Source organism: Aspergillus tubingensis (genome assembly GCF_013340325.1).
Source record: "Aspergillus tubingensis WU-2223L DNA, scaffold_8, whole genome shotgun sequence".
Classification (NCBI taxonomy): domain Eukaryota; kingdom Fungi; phylum Ascomycota; class Eurotiomycetes; order Eurotiales; family Aspergillaceae; genus Aspergillus; species Aspergillus tubingensis.
Window position 1 is genome coordinate 343356 of NW_023336282.1, and position 20452 is coordinate 363807.

At 48.7% G+C, this 20452-nt stretch overlaps 6 protein-coding genes across 6 annotated transcripts; 2 read left to right on the forward strand and 4 right to left on the reverse strand.

Annotated features, from left to right (window-relative positions):
- Positions 1-991: 991 nt before the first annotated feature.
- AtWU_06455 (glycoside hydrolase family 76 protein) lies at positions 992-2760 on the reverse strand (the record flags this gene model as incomplete). Its single annotated transcript, XM_035501564.1, has 3 exons — positions 992-1798; positions 1866-2605; positions 2679-2760. The coding sequence occupies 3 exons, from the start codon at positions 2758-2760 to the stop codon at positions 992-994; spliced, it is 1629 nt and encodes a 542-aa protein (XP_035357457.1).
- A 1988-nt stretch (positions 2761-4748) lies between these two features.
- On the forward strand, positions 4749-7688 carry AtWU_06456 (kinase-like protein; the record flags this gene model as incomplete). Its single annotated transcript, XM_035501565.1, has 3 exons — positions 4749-6803; positions 6850-7179; positions 7239-7688. The coding sequence occupies 3 exons, from the start codon at positions 4749-4751 to the stop codon at positions 7686-7688; spliced, it is 2835 nt and encodes a 944-aa protein (XP_035357458.1).
- A 71-nt stretch (positions 7689-7759) lies between these two features.
- Positions 7760-9627, reverse strand: AtWU_06457 (uncharacterized protein; the record flags this gene model as incomplete). Its single annotated transcript, XM_035501566.1, has 6 exons — positions 7760-8179; positions 8238-8531; positions 8638-8972; positions 9038-9222; positions 9294-9390; positions 9450-9627. The coding sequence occupies 6 exons, from the start codon at positions 9625-9627 to the stop codon at positions 7760-7762; spliced, it is 1509 nt and encodes a 502-aa protein (XP_035357459.1).
- Positions 9628-10102: 475 nt separating this feature from the next.
- AtWU_06458 (uncharacterized protein) lies at positions 10103-10549 on the reverse strand (the record flags this gene model as incomplete). The annotated part of the gene is made up of 4 exons (XM_035501567.1): positions 10103-10154; positions 10215-10225; positions 10293-10340; positions 10421-10549. The coding sequence occupies 4 exons, from the start codon at positions 10547-10549 to the stop codon at positions 10103-10105; spliced, it is 240 nt and encodes a 79-aa protein (XP_035357460.1).
- A 611-nt stretch (positions 10550-11160) lies between these two features.
- AtWU_06459 (amino acid transporter) lies at positions 11161-13424 on the forward strand (the record flags this gene model as incomplete). The annotated part of the gene is made up of 10 exons (XM_035501568.1): positions 11161-11195; positions 11242-11269; positions 11317-11555; positions 11611-11758; positions 11807-11897; positions 11976-12033; positions 12086-12638; positions 12687-12775; positions 12830-13043; positions 13098-13424. 10 exons carry the CDS (start codon positions 11161-11163, stop codon positions 13422-13424), a joined length of 1782 nt encoding a protein of 593 aa, XP_035357461.1.
- Positions 13425-18120: 4696 nt separating this feature from the next.
- AtWU_06460 (ribosome biosynthesis protein RRB1) lies at positions 18121-19759 on the reverse strand (the record flags this gene model as incomplete). The annotated part of the gene is made up of 3 exons (XM_035501569.1): positions 18121-18145; positions 18211-19468; positions 19561-19759. The coding sequence occupies 3 exons, from the start codon at positions 19757-19759 to the stop codon at positions 18121-18123; spliced, it is 1482 nt and encodes a 493-aa protein (XP_035357462.1).
- Between the last annotated feature and the right edge of the window lie 693 nt (positions 19760-20452).

Here is a 20452-nt window from a genome sequence, read left to right on the forward strand (position 1 = left end):
GCAGACGTCTGCAATCGCTCTCCACATTTCGCTCGACTGGTTTGTGGGGTAGACAGTGTTTCCCGGGCGGGGGAGGCTCAGGTGGACGGGGGAAAAGTGAGGGGTATTCTGGAGACCATTCAACGATCATGATATGCTGTTGTACTAAAAAAGGTAATGTTGATGACGCTTCGCGCAGTGTACAAACGAGACATAATAATATCTGTATCTCATACTCATCCAGAAGGGAAGGATTGGAGTGAAGTTGATCCGCACATCGGGAGCGGTTGGTATCAGTCGGAGAGAATCCGCTCCAGCATTGCTACACACCTTACCTAGCAAGGTTAGTGTCGATTATGTCTATAAAACATGGTTAGTTAAGGGAATTTTAGGCAAAGATCTCACGTAAGATATTTTCGGCAATCACTCTGTAGGCCATACAGACATCGATTTGCCGGTATTAGCTTAGTAATGGGATCCCCTTTGGATGCAAGAAAGCAACAGCGGCAGCTTTCAGTTAAATATAGCTGTTGGTATGAATCATGTGATAAAAATGATTTGCCAGCTGCACATCCCTGTGTAGACGACAAGCCTTGCCTACTGTGCATTAGTGCCAAGAGCCGTTCAAAGTCTAGATTTCCTAAGGTTGTTTACAATCAGGGAATATCGGGAAAGGCGAATATCCTTTTGAATGATTCTTTTTTTGGATCCAGGTGTAGGTTGTATGGGGGTTCTCGGGGCTCTCGGGGTTATTACCTGGGCTACTACTATCAGATCTACTACCGGACCTGCTATGGAGGCTACTATTATGAAGCGATAACAGGATCAACACCTTGGCGCGTAGCATGCAGATCACTTGAAACCTGGAATAAAAAAGCAGTAGATATACCTGTCAGTATGATCTAGATAACACTGTTCCTCAGTTAAAAGATGAATCGTTTGCTAGGTCGTGTATTACGAATCCCCGGCACTCCCTTCTATGTACATTAGTCGGTATAATTTTACATCACAGCTAGGCCAATTCATAACGGATCGTCTTCGTCGTTTTCAGCTCCTGGGGCGGCAGCTCCTGGGGCGGTTGCTCCATCGCAGTGTCGGTGTCCATCTCCGGGAAATTGTAGGAGGCAGCGCCCTGGGGAAGCTCCGCAACCTCTCGTGGCTCGAGCTCCGCAGCCTGATAGCCGCCTTTGGAGTCAGTGGTCACACTCTTCTCCGGTGTTACTCCGGCTCCACTGGCGGCTTGCTTCCTCTTCTTGCGGAGGATGAGAAAGGCCACAGCAGCGATCAAGGCCGCGCCAGCAACGGATCCGACTACAATACCAGCAATGTCTCCGCCAGAGAGCCCACCTGAGCTTCCACTACTTTCCGCGTCCGTGCTTGTTCCGTTGGTGCTCGATCCCGTGGTGCTTGAGCTATTGGAGCTCCGTGACATCAACAAATTCGCAGTAAATGCATTCACGGCGCTCATCGAACTGAAGAAATTGGGATCCTTATCATACGTCGATTTGGTCCAATCGGAACCACAGACAGTGCCGTTGCTCATGCCGCTGCATTGCTTCGCAACAGCCTCTGCAGTGTTCCGGAGGAGAGGCTCAATAGTGTCCACAGTCTCTGGCATGAGGCGCGTCACCGCCGCAAGGCATGATGCCAGGAGGCCCTTCAAGGCGTAATAAGTATCATCGTCCATATTCGAACCCGTGAAACCTGTGCCGGCCTTCCATTTAATTCCAAGTTCCTGTATCACACCATCGTCAATAAACGTGTTCATGATGGTATTTAACAGCCCTTCTGCCCTTTTCTTCCAAACAGCTGCGCCGGTCTAGTTTAAGCCCACATGATTAGCCATAATTTTCTTGCACACCATGGTGGAGCCTTTGCAAACCTACCACACTATACATGTATGCCGCTGCGCTCATGTACAAACCATAGGCATATGTGTATTGTCCATTATTCGTAGTCATCGCCGTACAATCTCCTGAGGCGGTCGTATTCGTCACCAGAAAATTGACGGTCCAATTTGACTCCACCACCATATCGTTATCCACACACCAGTTCCAAATCGTGACTGCATCGTCTGCATAAGCAGATTGGTTATCACCCGTGGTAAGATATGCTAGTCGCGCGGACAATTGCAGGAACTCTCCGTTGCTCAGGGCGTCTTTCATCGACTCGTTCGCCGGTTGTAAAACACTATTGCCAGCTTCGAGGCCACCGTCGCACACAGTTGAAAATGTGAATGTACTCCTCATGGTCCCCTGAGCCTGACTCGCATAGGTCAGCCAAGACTTTTTGGTAGAGTCGGCTGGGAAGCCCATTTCAGCCGCTGTTACAGCGCCCAGTGCCCAAGCTCCATGGTTCATGTTGGTATCATTGTCGGATGCCGCCCATCCATCTCCGAGTTCCAGTCCTGCCATACTATACATGCGCTTGCTAATAAGATTATTGTAGCTATCGTTTCCAGTGAGATTCCAATACGGAATCAAAGTCGAGTATAGCCACGCCTCCACGGTGGAGGAGTTAAATAGCCACTCATTAGCATCACCATACACCGGGTTGACATTGCCGCTAAGTGATGAGTTGGTGAGCGTGTTCTGAACTGTCACTGTTGCGGCATCTTTGAGCGACTCTGGACGTGGTGCAAAAGAGGGCCAGTTAGCTCATCGGTCCCTTCGCGATGATCCAGACGAGAGAAAACTTACGTGTACTGTTGATGTCCAGATCCAGTGCTGACACCGTAACGAAAAGCCCAAAAAGCAGACATGTCCCAGCCTGATACCACATTGGGCGTAACATCACTCCCAAAGGTGATAATGCACAGCAGGATGAATAAACACGGAAGGAGGAAGTGAGGACACCCGGACTAGGAGCGAAGTCTGAGCATTTATGACCACAGGGAAGTAGATTTTGAACTAGCAATGCCTGCCCTGGACAGTTTAAGAGGGAAACAGTCTCGATTGGCGGGACGTGCTAAAGCTACTCGGGGCACTGTAACAAGACACCACTGCATGCGACGATAATTAGCCGGCCCACTAAAGCGTTTTCTGTGACTCCAAGACCCTCAATGTCTTTGGAACTGCTCATTTAGTAGGCTCGGCTTCAACGGCTTCTGTATGGCTGACCCTATCTGTTGGTCGGAAAGACCCCGGTGATTAACTTAGCCCGATGGGGATCGGACAGGGATCGTGGACAAAGAATCGGCTCACACTAACTCGTTAGTACGGAGTCGGCGATGTGCGAGCAGACCAAGATTGACAAACGACAGAGAAGTCGTTAGTCAATTGCCTCTGCAAAGTCTCCATCATCATTATGAATCAGTCAGAACAATTATTCAGTGAACTGAAATGTTAGTGAAACCCCATAATAGTAGTGAATGGGGTAGTTGTTCTATTGAGTTGAAGTGGAAGGAGAGAGAGGGAATAAGGAACTATCCGCCTCACCCACGGGACTAGTCTACTAGCGAAGTGACTTAACAAGAGTGGTAATTTCCCACCCCTGCTAGACCTTCCCCACTGCGGTTCCCGAAGCCGGGGTTTCACGCGAAACCAGTGGTGAACCTAAACGAAGCTAAGGCCTAATCCTGGTCAAGTCTTGACACCGTCCATCGCTGATCCGTCTCATCCCTCCCCGATCAGCTCAGCGTCTTGCTTTCTAGGGAGTAGTACGGAGTACTCCATACCAGTGCGCTTTCATGACCTGATTCGGTGGGATCGCGACTCAGCTGTGACTTGTTGGTCCATCACTTCGCTAAGCATGCGCTATTTGCGCTGTCAGAACGCCATTCCGATCAGCCCCTCGACTGTGTTGTTCGAAGGAGGTTCCTTGCTTGCCCGGAGATAAAGCGATGCTTGTCGGATGCTGCCCTGCCATTTCCTTGGCATCATTCAGCCGCTTGAAGATCGTCTCAGAGGCCGATGAGCTCAGGTTCCTGTATGGAGTAATTAGAAATCCATGGTCACCAAGTTATGCAGTGATGAGCAAGGATCTATATTCATACAATCATGTGAGACCATGAGATTTAAATCATAACAGTAGTGTGTAAGGCTGTGCATAAGCCACAAGCTGCACCGCCAACCAGAGTGGCTGACTCGCTTACGGTCTTTGGGCAACGAGGCTCTTTGTTGGGCAGCGGCCTCTATCTTGTCAGGCTCCTGCAGTAGTGAAGGGAGCTGAAGCCGTTCCTGAATGATTGGAAAAGCTGAGTTCGCTTACTCATTGCCCTACCTACGCTTTTCTATTACATACGCCAATGGGCTGCACTTGGATGAGCATAATTCGCGTCTTCAGGACGGAAGAACGAAAATTATGTCCACCAAGGAATTCAATTTAGATGGAGAGAAAGTGTAGAAATACCCGATATGGGGCATTACTCATCTGTATCTACACTTACTACACCTACGGAAGCTTTCTCATGACTCTACAATGAATATTAGATCACGATAGAGAATCACTGGTCTCTTTGATCTAATAGCATTGGCTGGTTACTAGTAGTAAGTACTAGCAGTGGTGGTGGTGATGGTGGTAGTTAAAAGTGTACTTAGTAAGTAGTAGTCTGCTTCGGTTAACCTCGGTTTAGCAATCGCAACTTCGGCAAGAGGAGGCTGCTTATCATCGTCATCAGTCAGTGCCTCCTGCACATGACCGTGTGTTCAGTCAGGCAGGTGCGTTTTCCTGTCCGGCTTACCACCACCCTTCTTAGTACCTTCTCTACTTTCCTCACTCCCACTGGGCTGTGCCATTTCCATGTCGTCCGACTCCTGCTTTTCGACCAAATGAGTGCTCCTCAGCCGGGCTCCGAATTCTTCACGGCCTGCCAGAATATTAAGAATGACCTAGAGAATCATACTAAGCGACGACTCGAGCCTGCCAGCCGGTTCATTTCGTATCAAGATCTGTTGAAAATATGGCAGACGGAAGATCGCATCCACAAAGTGCTCTATACCGACCGCCGCATCGATGACGATCTGCAGAACATCCAAGACAACTTCATTGCCATCCTTTCCACTCTCGTATCAATCGAGGCCACACATTGCCTAGCAAACTTCCGGAGTTTATTTCTTGCTGGGAATATAACCGATAAGGATCTTCCGCTAGAGCGAGAGCAAATCGAAACTTTCCTTCCTGATCAATCACAGCAAGTAGACCGATTCGATAACATTCAATGCAACTTTTGCCCAACAGTTATCTCTTGCACAACTCCCCTACATTGTGTTTCTTCTAAGCGTCGACTACCATTTGAGATAAAGCCTGAGAAGCTGGGCATTGGGGGCTTTGGAGAAGTGGAATTGGTGACTATAACGCCACGGTACTGGGAAACAGATAGTAAAAGTTACTACAACTTCGCCTATAAAGTTGCCTGCAAGAAATTCGACCTCAAGGAAGCTTTTCTCAAAGAACACAAGAATCTCACAATTTTAAAGGAGAGTTTGACAACACAGCATCACATTCTGCAGCATTACACGGCTGTGGACCATGGTCCACACAACTACTATATTCTCTTCCCATATGCCGAACATGGGGATCTGCACCAATTTCTATATGGTGGTGCTGGGAGCTATGAAATTCACAATCAATTTCCTGGCATACCGGAGGAAAGTGATACAGCCATATTCAAGCCATTGTTGTATCAATGCTGGGCTCTGGCATGCGCTATTCAGTGGTTGCACGACTATATTCAGGTTGATGGCGAGCACATCATGTGTGCTCATTTAGACCTCAAGCCGGACAACATCTTAATCAGGAATGATGCAAGCTCTGTTGTAGGGAAGTGGATGATATCTGACTTTGGCATTTCCGTGCTTGAACCCCAGAAGCTTGGTTCAGGCCGTCCACTCAGTGTCAGAGGCTGTTACCAGGAACCGACCATTGAAGTGAACCCTCACCGGGGAAGAGGAACCTATCGACCACCGGAAGCTATTATCCGAACAGGGTCAACAGTTACGGCTAACAAGATAGGTCGTCGAAGTGATATTTGGGCTTACGGGTGCATTTTCACTGAGGTACTCGCCTGGGCAATCGGACGACGCGAAGGTGTTCGACATTTAGCCGAGAAAAGGCAAATTGAAGCCACAAATGACTATTACTGGGATGAACAGTTTGCTCAGAGCTTGTCGCCTCAAGCGACAGGTTTCAAAGTACGAGATTCGGTTGTCCGATGGCTTGAGCACAATCAGAATTCCACTGAGAGGGTAGTAGGCGAATGGGTGAAGACAATCAAAGACATCCTTATCATAGACAAGGAGCACAGGCCCAAAGCGCAAAAGCTTGTGGAATACGTTAGAGGTGTGTACAAATCATGCGACCTGCCTCAAATCCGCGATTCGCAGCCACTCAAGTCCCCAGCCGAGCCTCCGTTCAGGCAGTCAAGCAGTTCATCATCTAGTCAGTCTCACAATCGATCAAATAGTCGATCCAGTGAGCTACGCAGTGAGCCATTCAGTCCCTCACCCAGTCCCTCACCCAGTCAATCATCGAGTCAACCTTCCAGTCCATTATCCAGTCAGCCATCCTATCGAATGCCAGATCTCCGAGAACCTCTCAGAGAGTCGGGCTTGCAGGGACAGAGCAAGCTACTACCACATGGCAAAAAACATTTCATTGACGCCTATATGTCGCGGACAAGCTGCCAAGGCAAGGTCCCAATTGCAGTAGTATTCAGTGACAAAGTTGAAATACTGAACTTGGACCTTACGCAAAAACAGATCGAAGAGATTGGATTCCTATCACTTTTTGGGAGATTAGGAAATGCCGAGGTTGTCATCGAAGGCCAGTACCTCGCAATTTGGGGTTTCTGCAAAGGTTCCCGTAAGGGAGAAGGGAAAAGAATGGTAAGTTTCTTTGTACAGCTTACGGGATTGTACTAATGAAACTAAGCTTCATATTGGGGAGGTTAATTCAGGCTTCGAGACAAGCCTACCCATAGTCCCGGAGTTAGTTCTATCGGTCGCCGTATCTCCGCATGGTCTATTCGCTTTAGTCCAGGACAAGGAAATAATACTACTGTCTTGGTCGTCCCATTCGTCATCAGATGTGCGGCGCACACTAACCTTGCCCAGCTCGGATCAATCATTCACGCAGGCCATATTCAACGCCAATGGTAAATTCTTGTTTGTGTGGGCAAGGAGCTCAAAGCATGAGTCTCTGTACGTTTGGAAAGTCGAGGGGATGACAGATGAACCAGACTTCGCTGTTCACTATTCTCTGGTAGGCCATACTACAGCCGCCCGTGTTAGATGATGCGAAACTAAGCATATATAAAGCAGCATCGATTCCACTGGAATACTTCAGTTATGCCTTATAGTTCTGGTGAAGGGTGTGTCCTTGCAGATGACCAGAACAGGTACACAGCTGTTACTCTGAATCAGCAGCGCAGTGGGACACATAGCGTTGAACCAGAGCGCATCGAGCGCCCATTTGATACTTTGAATGTGATAGTCAGCTGCATGATTGGTGATGAGTATCTGCTCGGGCTGGTCAAAAGCGGTCATCTAATTACGGCACGATTATATCTACATCGCTTTGAAATCACCCGCCGAGAAAACCAAACTCATGCCTCAATTACCCGGGGCAGTGAAGTCCTAGAAGTTCCAAAGAGCTTCAAGCAGGCCAGCAAAGTACGGGCCTATGAGCAGCTGGGGGTAGCAACAGTGGTATTATGGAACGAGACCAGCTTCTTCATATCTGACCTACCTCCCAGTAATGGGCATCATTGACGCATGATATTTAGCCTAGACTGCAAAAAGAAAAGAAAAAGAAACAACGACTACCAGATCTATAGTACACCTCACTCACTTGCAAACTCCTTCCCAACCTGCATCTCTGGTTCACTCACGTCTTCCTTCCCCGGACGCTGGAAAAAGCGGAACGGCTTCCTTTTCCACCAGGCATCGAACCATACAATCAACACATATATCAACCCTGTGACCATGGTTAGCGGTAACCAGGTGGCGAGAAACACCCAGAAGTCCTTGGCAATAACAATTTGGCGTAAGTCCTCATCGAAGACGAAGAAATTCATTCCATATAAGCTGACGATGAAAGAGCCGGGTAAGTAGATTGCCGACACGAATGTGATTACTTTGACTGCGGCGCTGTCATTCATGTTGTCCTCCTGCAACCGCTTTAAGCTACTGGTCAGATCGCGCAGTTCACGGTCGACTCTTGCTGTTTCAAGTTGATTGTGCAGCGAAAGTGTATAGCCAGCCTGTGTTGCGTTAGCATAATGCCCTTCGATTGACAACACAGAGGATTTGGAAGCCAACCAGATCAATCGCGTTCCTCATCCTTGGAATCAGCTCTTCACAGCTCTTTATGTAGCCCTGGAGCGCTAATAATAGTGCTTCGCACCCCGGGAGAGCTTGTCCCGCGGATTCCAATGTCCTCCTACGCAACGAAGAGGCAATGACGGGTTTCAGGGCGCTAATTAAGTCCAGGTTGCCACGACAGCATATATGTGCGCGCAGGGCAAAGTCATTCAAATTGCGAAGCTCTGAAACCGTTTTATAGCTCTCTCTAGGAGTGGATTCATCAGGTAAGTCTACCAGAGCTCTGTCATTCTGATTTAGTGAAAGCTGTTAGCCCAACAGTCATTGTGCTATCATGAAAGGCCTGACCAAGGGAGGTAAGATGGTCAGAAACTCGCTGAGAAATTGTGAACCCTACATATTCTTCGAATCGGTCTCCGAGATAACGAAGATACCATCTCCAGTTGCAAATGAAGGAGGAGAGAACTAGCGAATGAACCAGGATTGATTGGTCCCTGGCTTCGTTTCGGCTTAGGCCTGGCTGCAATCTCGAGTCTTCAAAGATCCCAAGCCCGTTCAGGATTCTTTTGTCTGAGATACTATCCTTATTTGGGTGAAGGAGAATGAAAAAGTCGTAACCTTTTTCATTCTGACTTGGTTGGCGACGGTGGTGGTACACCCCAGTGTGGCGCCATGACCACGGTATCAGCCTGCGTCCAGTTTTCTCAACATAGTTGAGCTGGTATGAAACATCTACCCGTCTCGTGTTACCGTTTGTTCTCTTGATGTCGTAGACGAGAGAAAATATCAGGACTCACAGGTGTCGTTGTCTCGCTCGTTCACACACAAAAGGCCATTCCCTGCTTCTGAAATGTGAACATTTCTCCCGAAAGAAAGCAGCACTTGAATAAAGGATGGATGTACGGCATATCGCTCTAGCAAGAGTGCCATTGACAGCGGAGTAACTTCTAGGGGGGCAATGGCGGCTGGGGAGTAGATGGACCTATTTGATCCCAATATTGATTAGCACCTTATTATATCGATGGACATTGGCCAAGGACAATGTACACATACACAATCCTGATATTCAATCCATCTGGTATAGCCGACTCTGTTGTCAGAAAATCCTGAAGCGATTTTGAATTCGTGTGAAGTTTTGTTGCACGATGATCTTGCGAGACATGAGCGTGAGTTTGTATGCTGCCACAGAAGGGCCATAACGGTACCCACCATCGTAGACATCCGTTACTCGGACGTGCGTTTCGTTTTTGCGTGTCAATACCCGCGGGACTCCGTTTAGAAAATGGTCCTCAAGGTTGGCGAGGTTGACCGAGGAAGGGTCGTGGTGAGAGGGCAGTTGCTGCAGGTAAGGGCGCCATATCTGGACCGGGTCATTGTCCACCGTCATTGTATTGGCCGTTTTTCTTTCCCTTCTTCTCACAACTTCGTTCCCACTTTCGCCTAGCTTGAGATGACAGTCAAACTTGTCTTTATATTGAAAGCTACATGGAAACCAGAAAATGTTCTTTTTGCGAGTCTCTCGGTCTTCGGGGCCACGATGCCTTCAGAGTTTTCGGGTAAGCCTTGCCGACCAGCGTTCAGCAAGGCTGAGGGATGAGACTAAATCATACGGATATGTATGCACAACGCCTCAGCCAGATTGATTGGCGGTTATCTACGGTCAAGGCTGACTATCTAGGACTAGTCTTCCAGCAAACAACGGCATAGCCTGTCTGCGCCACGCCCACCGTCCATTGAAACACACCCTCGCCCTCCTCATCGCGTATTCCGAAGCTTGCCACACTGGTACAGCCGCCCAAGCTAATGCATTGGGGCCAGCCATCAAGATGTTCCTATCCATACAGACGCCCTGCTTCTCATAATCACGCGGCCAGGTGCGCTGTGGTGCGGCTTCTTAGTTCCAGTACCATTTCACTATAATGGGAGGTGGCTCAGGTCAGCCGGGCGTCTGTGGATTGATGTTAAGACACATACTCCAGTTCTTCCTGTTGGTCAGTAGGTTAGCCTCTTACTTATCCTCTTGCCATCAGAAGATGCACAGCCATGACATACCTTAGTAAATCTTATGCTAGCCCAAACACACCATCGGTCATTGCGAAACTGTGGGTTCAATGATGGTCATTAGCGTCAGCCGGTCCATCGCGTTGTATGTCAGGCTTGATGGTCGGCAGGAAACCTACTTCCACCTTCGTCTGGACCTGGTTGTCATATCGCTCCCTCACATAGCTTGTTATTTCCTCGTCCATTTCGATGTACGATGATGCGGCTGAGGTAAGTTCGTGCCGATATGGAAGGTTGGAAGAAGCCATAGAGACTCGGATGAGGGAAACCTGAATGGCCGTGGTCGCAAGGTTGTAGCCGCTGTTCCCCAGAGTTTCCAATGCCAGTTCCGAGCGCTAGTTATATACAATGAGCCGAATCCTCGTGTACGACTGCTAGCATTCAAATATTCTGTTACCACTACAGAGCGCCATGCACACCAAATGAGGCTCTCGAGGTTTATCTGCGTGCCACAATAGCACTGGACGAGGGAGGAAAGCAATCAACTAAGGGCAGCCTTCTCTCCCCGCCCGGTGCTGTCGCGTCCGACGAGGCTGCGGGTGTTTTCTTATCACCAGCCAATCATTTGTTGAGATACACCATGCAAGACTTTCGAATTACTAGTAGTTCTTCCGAGTCAGGATTAGCCTGATCTGGTCATGTCCCCGATTCGTGTGAGATCCCCCTTCTCGGTTGCCTCGTGATTTCCCCCATCCGAGAGATGCCCCGGCCTAGCGTATTTACTCATTATGCAAGTCTATCTTTACCAAGATTATTAAGATGCTCTGCTTATTTCTTTGTTGGAATCTTCCATTCTACATGTCCGATTTCACCGCACAGAGTGTACACCTTTAAGTGGGCGATGCCATAGCCGAGCACAATGACGAACCAGGTGGACACTCCAGAAAAGCTTAAGTATGCAATATTTTGGAATATTTGACGATATGCTGACGGGGTCTAGGCAGGAGCTTTTTGGGTTTCAGATCTTTGTATGCATGATGCTTTTGTTGACTTGGTCGTTGCTGATAGGCCTCAGTTCATCACACTCAGTGTTGTCATCGGAAGTGGCATATTCACCAACAATGGAATGGCCCTCGCCATTGCGGGACCAATGGGCTTGATTATTGCGGTCCTTATCATCAGCATAGTAGTTCTAGCAGTCAATGAGTGTATTGCCGAGTTGGCTCAGCAGTTCCCGGTTTACAATTCGATCGTTGAATATGTTCGCACATTCGTCGACGAGGACTTTGGCTGGGTTATCGGACTGGCTTATTGGTAATAATTTTTTTGATCTAGCACCAAGCACCATTTGGAGCTAACGGGGAAATAGGTATGCATACGCAGCAACGTTTGCCAGCCAAACCTCCATGGCTGCGACTCTCCTAGAGTACTGGGGCCTGGCAACGGCGTGGAGAGTTCTTATCTGCTACGTTATGGTTCCAGTCATCTTATTCCTTCTCAACATGACTGGAGTTTTCGTGAGTTGTGTCGTCTAATTGATGGATACTTAGCTGATATGAACTCAGTGGTACGGTGTTGTGGAAACGATTGGTGGTTTCCTGAAGCTGGTGATGATTGTGGCAATTTCAATTTATCTCTATACAATTGCGGACGATGGTAAGTGACAATCCCAGATGGCACTATTCTAATTTCGTTGCCATCGTTGAGGCTCCAGTAAAAGCTCACTTGTTGTAGTGTCTTCTCCTAGCTTTGAACATGGACAAGGTTTCAGCAGTAACGGCCAAGCCCAGTGGTCAGCTCGCCGCCCCCTTACCTATTCATCTGGAATGCTAAGATGGTACCAGTTATGCTATCCCACTCACGGCATACGCTTTCCAGGGCATAGAAGTATACGCCATGACTGCGTTTGAAGCTCGAGACGGCCATGCCCTTCGCTGGCCGGCTCGCTGGACTGCGTATGTAGCGGTAGTCGTGTACATCATGTGCACGTTGGGAGAGGTCATCAACGTGAAGTGGGACGATTCTGCTCTACCGAAACTCCATGATGGAGTTTCAAATAGCACATTATCAGCTACTTCTAACCCTGGTTCGTCAAGTAGCATGATCGTCATAGCCGCGCTGCACACCAATAATCGGTCAATGGCTGGATTCCTCAACGGCTGTTTACTCTTCAGTGTCTTTTCTGCAGCCAACACTTCACTGTACGTTGCTTCCCGAACCTTATGGGGTATGGCGAAGCACTTTCCCAGATCTTCGACGAAAGAACTCTGGGTCAAGAAGAAGCTGGCAATTCTAAGCGAGGGCACCAAAGTTCCGGCTGTATCCTTGCTGGTCTCACTTCTAGCATTCTGCTGGGTCCCATTCCTACAGCTCGTAGATAGCTCTGCAGTACAGCAGGTGTGTGGGTGTGATATATTTGCTCTGCGTATCTGCTAATACAGACAGGTGGTCCAAGTTATATCTATCTCCTCCAGCACTGCTATAATGATCGTATGGGCAGCTATCTGTCTCGCATTTATTCGATACTATTACTGGTTCGTGTGTCTGCTCAACATACAATAGTGAAGAGATACTCATTGCTAGCGCAGGTTGAAGAAATGCGAACCCCGGCTTCGGTACCACAACCGTCCTGAATACATCCGACTAGATGAAAAGTACATTGCTAAAGGCAGTCTGCGTATTCTACAACCACTTCAGGCCTGGATCGGACTGATTGGGTGTATCACCATATTCGCATTTTCGAGCGCGACATGGTGGAGTGAAACCGCAACTGTCACCGAAGTCGCCATGGCGTACGGGCCGGTAAGCCAATGCAACAACTGAGCACTTTTTCCCATTCTAACTCTATACCAATAGCATATGGTCCTCTTTCTTATATTCATCATCTCGAAAGCGTTCAGTAAGAACAAGGGGTGGGTCAAATTGAAAAACGACGAATGGGTCCTGCGGAATGCCTTGGATAGACTATGGATTCGCAAGATCGATCATCATGAAGAAACTGCCTTAGAGCGCCTGGACAGTGTTATGAAATCGCTGTTGTCTTCAAAATTATGGGGAAGATTCAGGAATAGGCAGAACAGCCAGCAAGCGGATGGGGATGTCCATCATCGGAGTGAAGGTTCCACGTCTGCGGAGACAAACAGGCAAGAGTTGCTAACTATTTCGAACGACCAGCCTGTATAGGAGGCCCAATCCTAAGTCTATGCCTTTGTCATATGTATACTCTGGACACCTGTTAATAGTTAATACGTGGAATGAAGAGATGAATCTATGAAGTTCTTTGATTTACTGATTGGTCACATCGTGAATGCCCTCACTACGAGGAATACACGCCGTGCCTGATTACCATGCTGATATCCCACTACCTGAACAGCTCACTCACGGATTAGCAAAACGTGATAATGAAGCAATCGCCGTTAGCAACACGGTATGAATTCATATCAAGCTATTCACTCCAAACAGCCTCCTAAACACGAAATAAACTATAGAATAGGCACCGAGGAAAGGTAATATCGCCAATTCGCAAGCCCTTGCATTAACTCAATGCTTTCAATGCAGGCAATAGTAACTGTAGTTGCTACGCCGATGAAAGTCTGATTCGTGAATCTACTAATTCATGCCTCACAGCTCTTCACCGAGCAGCTGTAATATAAAAGAGATCTTCTCAGCTTTTAATCTTCCTTCCTTCTTCTCTAATTATCTTCTCCAATGTCTGCTCCAATACATGAGGAACACCCGAATCAAACTAGTCATAGTTCCAAGTTCTTTCTATCATCATTGGGCATTATACCCATGGCCATCATATCTTCACCACAATACCTCCTCAAATATAGGCTGGTCGATCGACGCGTTCTATCCATCGTTGGGTGTTATCTCTATCATCTTCAACAAGTACTTGACTCAAGTATGCTAGAGAGACATCCATCAAGACCAAACCATTTATGAAGAACCAAGTGTCTGACTAACAGCACTTCTGATAACCAGACACCTCAAAGGAGAAGAAGAAGGCATACAAGATGATCGCTATATGATCTCAAGATACCAACTACAAACCGACACTCGAGTCACTGGCGTTGCAGGTGGCGCCGGTCGCCATGGTTCGACATACCAAGCACGCATTGGCAAAACTCGAACGAAGGTACCAATTATAGCGATGCCAGAGCATCGGAGAGCCAGGGCCCATTCAGTCAGGGTCAGTGCTCAAGGACATGTTGGCGTTTGCATCGCTGGGACAAGAGCTGGAATTCGGCACGGATTTTGAAGATTGACTGAGTAAACGGTCATTTTCACAGGTTCCTGTTAGCGCCTCGCATGGCTACAATGGCCACTTGAGGTGGAAAGGAGGTTACTGACAAGATGAAAGGAGAATTGTGTTATTCATTCTTTCTCGACAGGAATATAGAGCTGGATGTGTCACATTGATGTGGCAAAAGTTAGAATGTGGCTTGGGGCTCTCGTTGAGACTCCATGGGGAGTATAGCACGTTGTCTCTCATCTGAGCTTGATGTCACAGGGCTTTGATCGAAAGTCATATGTGGGCTAGAAGAAGTGCTTCTATATGTGCGTTCAGAAAAAGCTCGACTCCTGGAGCAAGATTTGATGTCTTGCCAAAGTGGCCCTGGTGTATGTGCTGTCTGAGGGATTGCAATCAAGAACTTTGAGCCCGAAGAAAAGGAGCAGCAGAAAGCCTTCAAGATCAACTGTGTGCTTGATGCGGAGGGTTCGATCCTGTGTCAACAGTGTTTCGGTCGTAGCGACGGCTGTGAAGCGGTGTGGATTCGCAGACTTCTTCTGATATAGAGAGCTAACGCCATGCTTTGGCCTTCCTTCTTGAATGGACCCTTGGAATGGCATCGCTCGAAAAGAATGATGAAGACTTATCGATCCTTATACTGACGGTACTATGAAGATAGAACGATCTTTCTTCAATCAATCATAGTAATCTCAACTATGATCAAGGGATCGATGACACATTCAACACAAGTGCCACAGAAAGGGAATAAATCTGGCAGAAACTGTTGGCTTGGGCAATGGGGCCTGAGAAATATACATCGCCGAATAACACCATTTGGTGTTCTGCATTTGTCTCTGGCACTTGATACATCACCGGTCTTCCAAATCGACTGGCGTCAGTGCCAGGTATTCTAGCTCAGGGGCTGACGAGTGGATAACCCTTGAGGGTGGTGTGCTTGTCGATAGGCTTCAAAGGTGGGCTTATGGTACCACTCTTCAAAGCTTGGGCAGATGCAGGCTGCTCGTTACTATCTTGTCTAGATACCGGCAGAGAATCGGCTCTTCAAGGATAAAGCGTGGCTATCGTGGGGTACGGTATCTTGATACCGCTGAGAGTTGATCTTTCTCTGGTCTAAGAGTTGTGGTAAGTAGGTCATCCATTTGAAGGTTCATGAGTTCAACTGACGGCAAGTCTATAGGGGTACTCGATGGGCGCCTATCAGGTTCAAAGCACAGTGCAAGCCCATTTAGATATGACCAACTTATAATATCAATCTGCTCAGGGCGGAAAGAGACCGCCGCGCCCACGTTACTTCCGTGGTATGCGGATCGGCGTGGGAAAAAGTGCGGCTGGGTGTGCGAAGTGTTTATCTGGACGCAACTGCGCAAGATACTCACAAGCTCACTGCTGACATTGCGCGTGTCAAGGTTGCGAGGGTTATAGATGCTGGAATCATGTCTGGTGCTCGCGTACAGGGAGTATAAGGCACATCGACAGACACCCAAGCTCAGTCAATATCTTGAATGCCTTGTGGAAGTACCAAATGGGTATGGTGACACAGATGTGGCCTGGCCCGGCGATTGCTGATACTTCATAACGCTCTGACTATAAAATGTGCGCATGGTCAGCCGACTGAGAAAAGAATTGTTGGCTAAAAGATTCGAAATCATAGACAACATGGTCCACGTACAATCATACGAAGGATGATCGCGGGGATACGCAATACAATGAGCAAAATGGCAGCTAAGACCGAGCGTCCATGATATTACATAGGTGTCCAAAATCTCTCATCATATGGAAGATGAATCTGGCCACCCTATCGAATAAGAGGTTTAATGACTGACAACATCGAAGCCATAGACATTTGTGATGGCTTAGACTATAGCTGACAAGCTTGACCAGCCGGTCGAAAGAAAGATACAATGGTCAACAACGTCAAAGCTACAGGCACTCGAATTCGCTCATACTATAGCAAATAAGCTGGACCAGCTCATCAAACGGAAGAATCAGTGGCCGACGAATTCGAAGCCATAGGCAATACGCTTCTCGCAAATCGCACAAGAAGCACCTGAGGCGGGGACTGATAATGCAGTCAGCACTCACAATCTGATGAGCAGTATCGCATGTGGCATGTCGTATCGAGCGCTATACTGGATAGCCTGATTACCTATGACCCAAGCACGTCAACTCGATACTCGGAGAGTAGATTTTCATATATGCAAACATGCCCATATATCTACGATGCATATATGACCCAGGTCCTGAAACCATCAACTCCATAAGAACCGTTGAAATCGCGCCGGCTGCGAGATCCTCGCTCTCATCGCAGACACTTGCCTCTTCATGCCCATGTCCGGGCTGGGTCGTCGACGTCCAGAGTAGCGATGGGGTGATGACTTTGCGATCGTCCGCTGCTTCGCGCCTCTTTTGATTCATATCTACTTATATTAGAATCACCATCTATGTCCTCTGACCGTGTCCCGCTACCATACGTACCATAAGCCCGAGCGATGACAGGCAGTTCATCATAATACTCAACTCCTAGAAAAAAAAAAAAAAAAATGTTCTACTCTCTGAACACCTATCATCAGCGCGTGTGACGCTATGATGAAAGCAAAGAATTTTATAAGGTCCGAGTCAAGCTACTTATCTTAAGACGGACCGATATCTTTCTTCAGCCGGTTTCGCTACCACATGGCTCATAGCCACCATCGCAGGCAGTCTATTCAGATGCTTATATAGGACCAATATCTCTCTCGAACAGGTCCCGCTATCATACGACTCACCCCAGGGGCAGGTAGCCTTCATCCAGATACTCACCTTATATGTAAAAGCACAATTAGCTCTCTGAAGACCCACAACCGGCGGGTGCTGACGTTCTGAAAGAAGCCAAACACCCGCATCAAGCAGAAATGACACTAGGAGGTGGTTACTACTAGCCAGTTAGCCGGTTGACAGTGAGCCACAAGACTCAGGTAGCCAATGATCCTTCTACCGGTAGATACTTCTCTCGTCCACACACTTACCTTGATGTGGAGACGTCGTTTCGGTCCGGTCGACTGGGCTTGTGGTGGGTGGGTGTGGCGAGTAGTGACTCTGGCATTGACGCGGTCTACGATTTCAGTATTCTCTCTCTGCCTTGCTCTCTATATTGGGAACTTGGTGGCTTTATATATAGGAACTATTAGCAGCACCATGTTTCCTTCCGCGAACGATATTGCTGCTGCTGTTGTCGCTTTAGGGCACAAGTGTGCGAGGTGGAGCTGAGCTGCGTAGTAGATCCGGGTCATCCCGCTCAGCACGATTCAGTAGGGACCTCTACATAAAACAAGGAAAGTGGAGACTTAAGCCAGGGTCAAACTGGGTCAACTGATTTGAAAGGTTCACTAGTACTACTACTATTAGTGCTACATGAATCATGAGCTATTGGTTGAATAGATATTACCTCTTATCAAAACTAAAATATCATTCAGATTAAGTTACAGTCGTTTACAGACCAAAGACATAGGCATCATGCTTCATCATTGTAATCTATATAATTCATCATAAAGCAATAACATAACCGATCATGTGGTATAACGCATCAAAACGCACCAAACTACCTATATGCATTCGTTTAAATTGGCACTTTTGTTGAACTTTCGTCTACACACTGATTGTCTTGAACACACTGTTTGATAGTTAGCTTTGTGTCCCTAGGAATAAGAGAAAGACAAAAGAGTGGAAATGACTTACCCAAATCCAGCACCACCCGTAGCCATGATCGTACCGGGCATCTGGGCCTGCCAGTGGATTTCCTTGACGGATTCCGTGTAGTGCACGAACAGTAGCTGTGGCGGAACTTCCTGCATTCCCGCCTCGCGGTTCTCCTCCTCGTCCAATTCCACGGCCAGATCCCACAGAGTGACCGTGTTATCGGCGGATCCGACTGCGACGACACTGTCGTCGGTCGGGTGCCATTCGATACTCGTCACGGGCTCGCGGTGGAAGTCGAACGAGGCCACAGGGGAGGCTGTGGTCTGAGATCCCGCGGCATTGGGCTTCCAGTGTCTCAGATCCCAGACGGCCCACTGTCCGTCATCCGCACCTGTCGCCAGGAGGTGGAAAGTCTGGTTGGACCAGCTCATGACGTTGACGTCTGTGTTCGAGACCTTCACGTCGACAGCAGGCTTGCGCGACTTCGAACGAACGTCCCACACCTTGACACTGCCGTCACTGCTGGCAGAAGCGAAAACGTTCTTCTCGTTGGGGGACCACTGAAGTTCCTCAACAGACGACATGTGGCCGGTAAAGGGACGAGTGTCGGTGACCCAGCCACCACCTTCGGTGCGAGTCGTCACGTAGATCAATCCGTCGTTGTCACCGGTCAACAGCTTGCCGAGGGGCTGCAGCGGGGACCAGTCGAGAGCATATCCCTCGGACTTGTGCATGCGGAGAGTAGACAGAGGCTTGTTGGCGGAGGGAGGGAGGATAGTTCCGGGGACATCGAAGCTGGTGAGATGGGGGGTAACATCGTGAATCACGACCTGGGAGTTCTCGAGCATCGTGGCGGTAATAGTCTGCGGGGGCTTGGAGTAGTCTCCGGACTGGTTGGGGGTCTGGTGGGCGCGGATACGGTTGGTTGTCGATCCGAGAGGAATGCTCTTGTGTTCAAGGATGGCCTCGCTGTCGTCGTCCGAATCGGAGTCGCTGTCCGAGTCCATGCCATCTTCCTTGTCCATCTTGCTCATGCCGCTGAGCTTCAATACCATCAGTTCGTTCTCCTTTGCCCGTCTGCCCTCAGCTTGTGTGCCTGTCACGGCGTAGACAGTAGCGGGGTAAGTCTTGCGGTTGTCGCCCAAGGAGTCGCGCACGATATCGAACGATAGACAGGGCCACGGGGTGCTGAGAGTGTGCAGCATGTCGTAAGTAGACGGATCAGGAGAGAGGACCTCTCCGGGCGCCAATTTTGTCCTTCCGGGGATGAAAGTCTGCTTGTCTACCTCCATTGCATCTGAAGAACCAGTCGGGGTCAGTATGGCTGCCGCAATCGATGATGGCAGTATGCGATTGGCAGGACCCGTCGCATTGGGCGCATAATCGTACCTTTCTCTTCCTCCTCCCGTTCAGCATCAGGACGACCATCTACACCAGCCTCAAGAACCTCATCTTCACTCTCGAACTCATCCTCATATTCGTCCTCGAACTCCCCCACCTCGTCGGGAGGGGCATCGACGACGGGACGCTCACCAGCCTTGAGGGCGGCGTTCTGCTCGTCGGAGACGTCGGCGGATCTCTTGGACATGATGAACCGGTGGGACGTGTAGGTGTCGGGGAATTAAAATTAACTGTCGGTCGTCCACAAACCCGGTTGAGGAGCAGAAGACTGACTTGAATTTCCTGGCCGCGAGAGTCGGGGAACTTTTTTTTTTCTGTTCGCCAGGCCGAAATTCACGGGACAAGGGCGCTAAGCCTATCGGGGAATAGACCCGATCGGAGACTGGCGCCCGCTTTTTGCTGGCTTTGCTTTCTGGAGAGCTGCGGCTGTGTTTGCTTGTCTTGCTTTCTCCTCCAAGGGGCTGTTCCTCATCCCTCCTCACTCCTCAGCTGGCCCTGTCCTTCTTTCCCTCTTGTTGGTGCTGCTCTGCTGTTGCTCCGTGGTTGGCACCGCCTTCGTTTTACTCACTCTCTCTGGTCTCTGCTTGGTGCCGCTAAGTTGCTTCCTTATCGCCCCCATCATTCCACACCGGCTAGTGCACCTGTCACATTGTTTGGTTTCTGCAACAAAAGGTGCATACCACCACTACCCAAACCCATCCTTCCCGCCCATTGCTCCAGACCGGGTCTCAAGCTATAGAGCTTGCATCCCAAACATGATAACTGACAAATCAGTAACCAGCTAGATCATTCTCTCCTCCCCTTTGTCATCGTCCGATTTTGTTCCGTTGGATGGGTTCCGGGAAACCGGTGCTGTGATCCCAAATCCTCAAATTCGGTT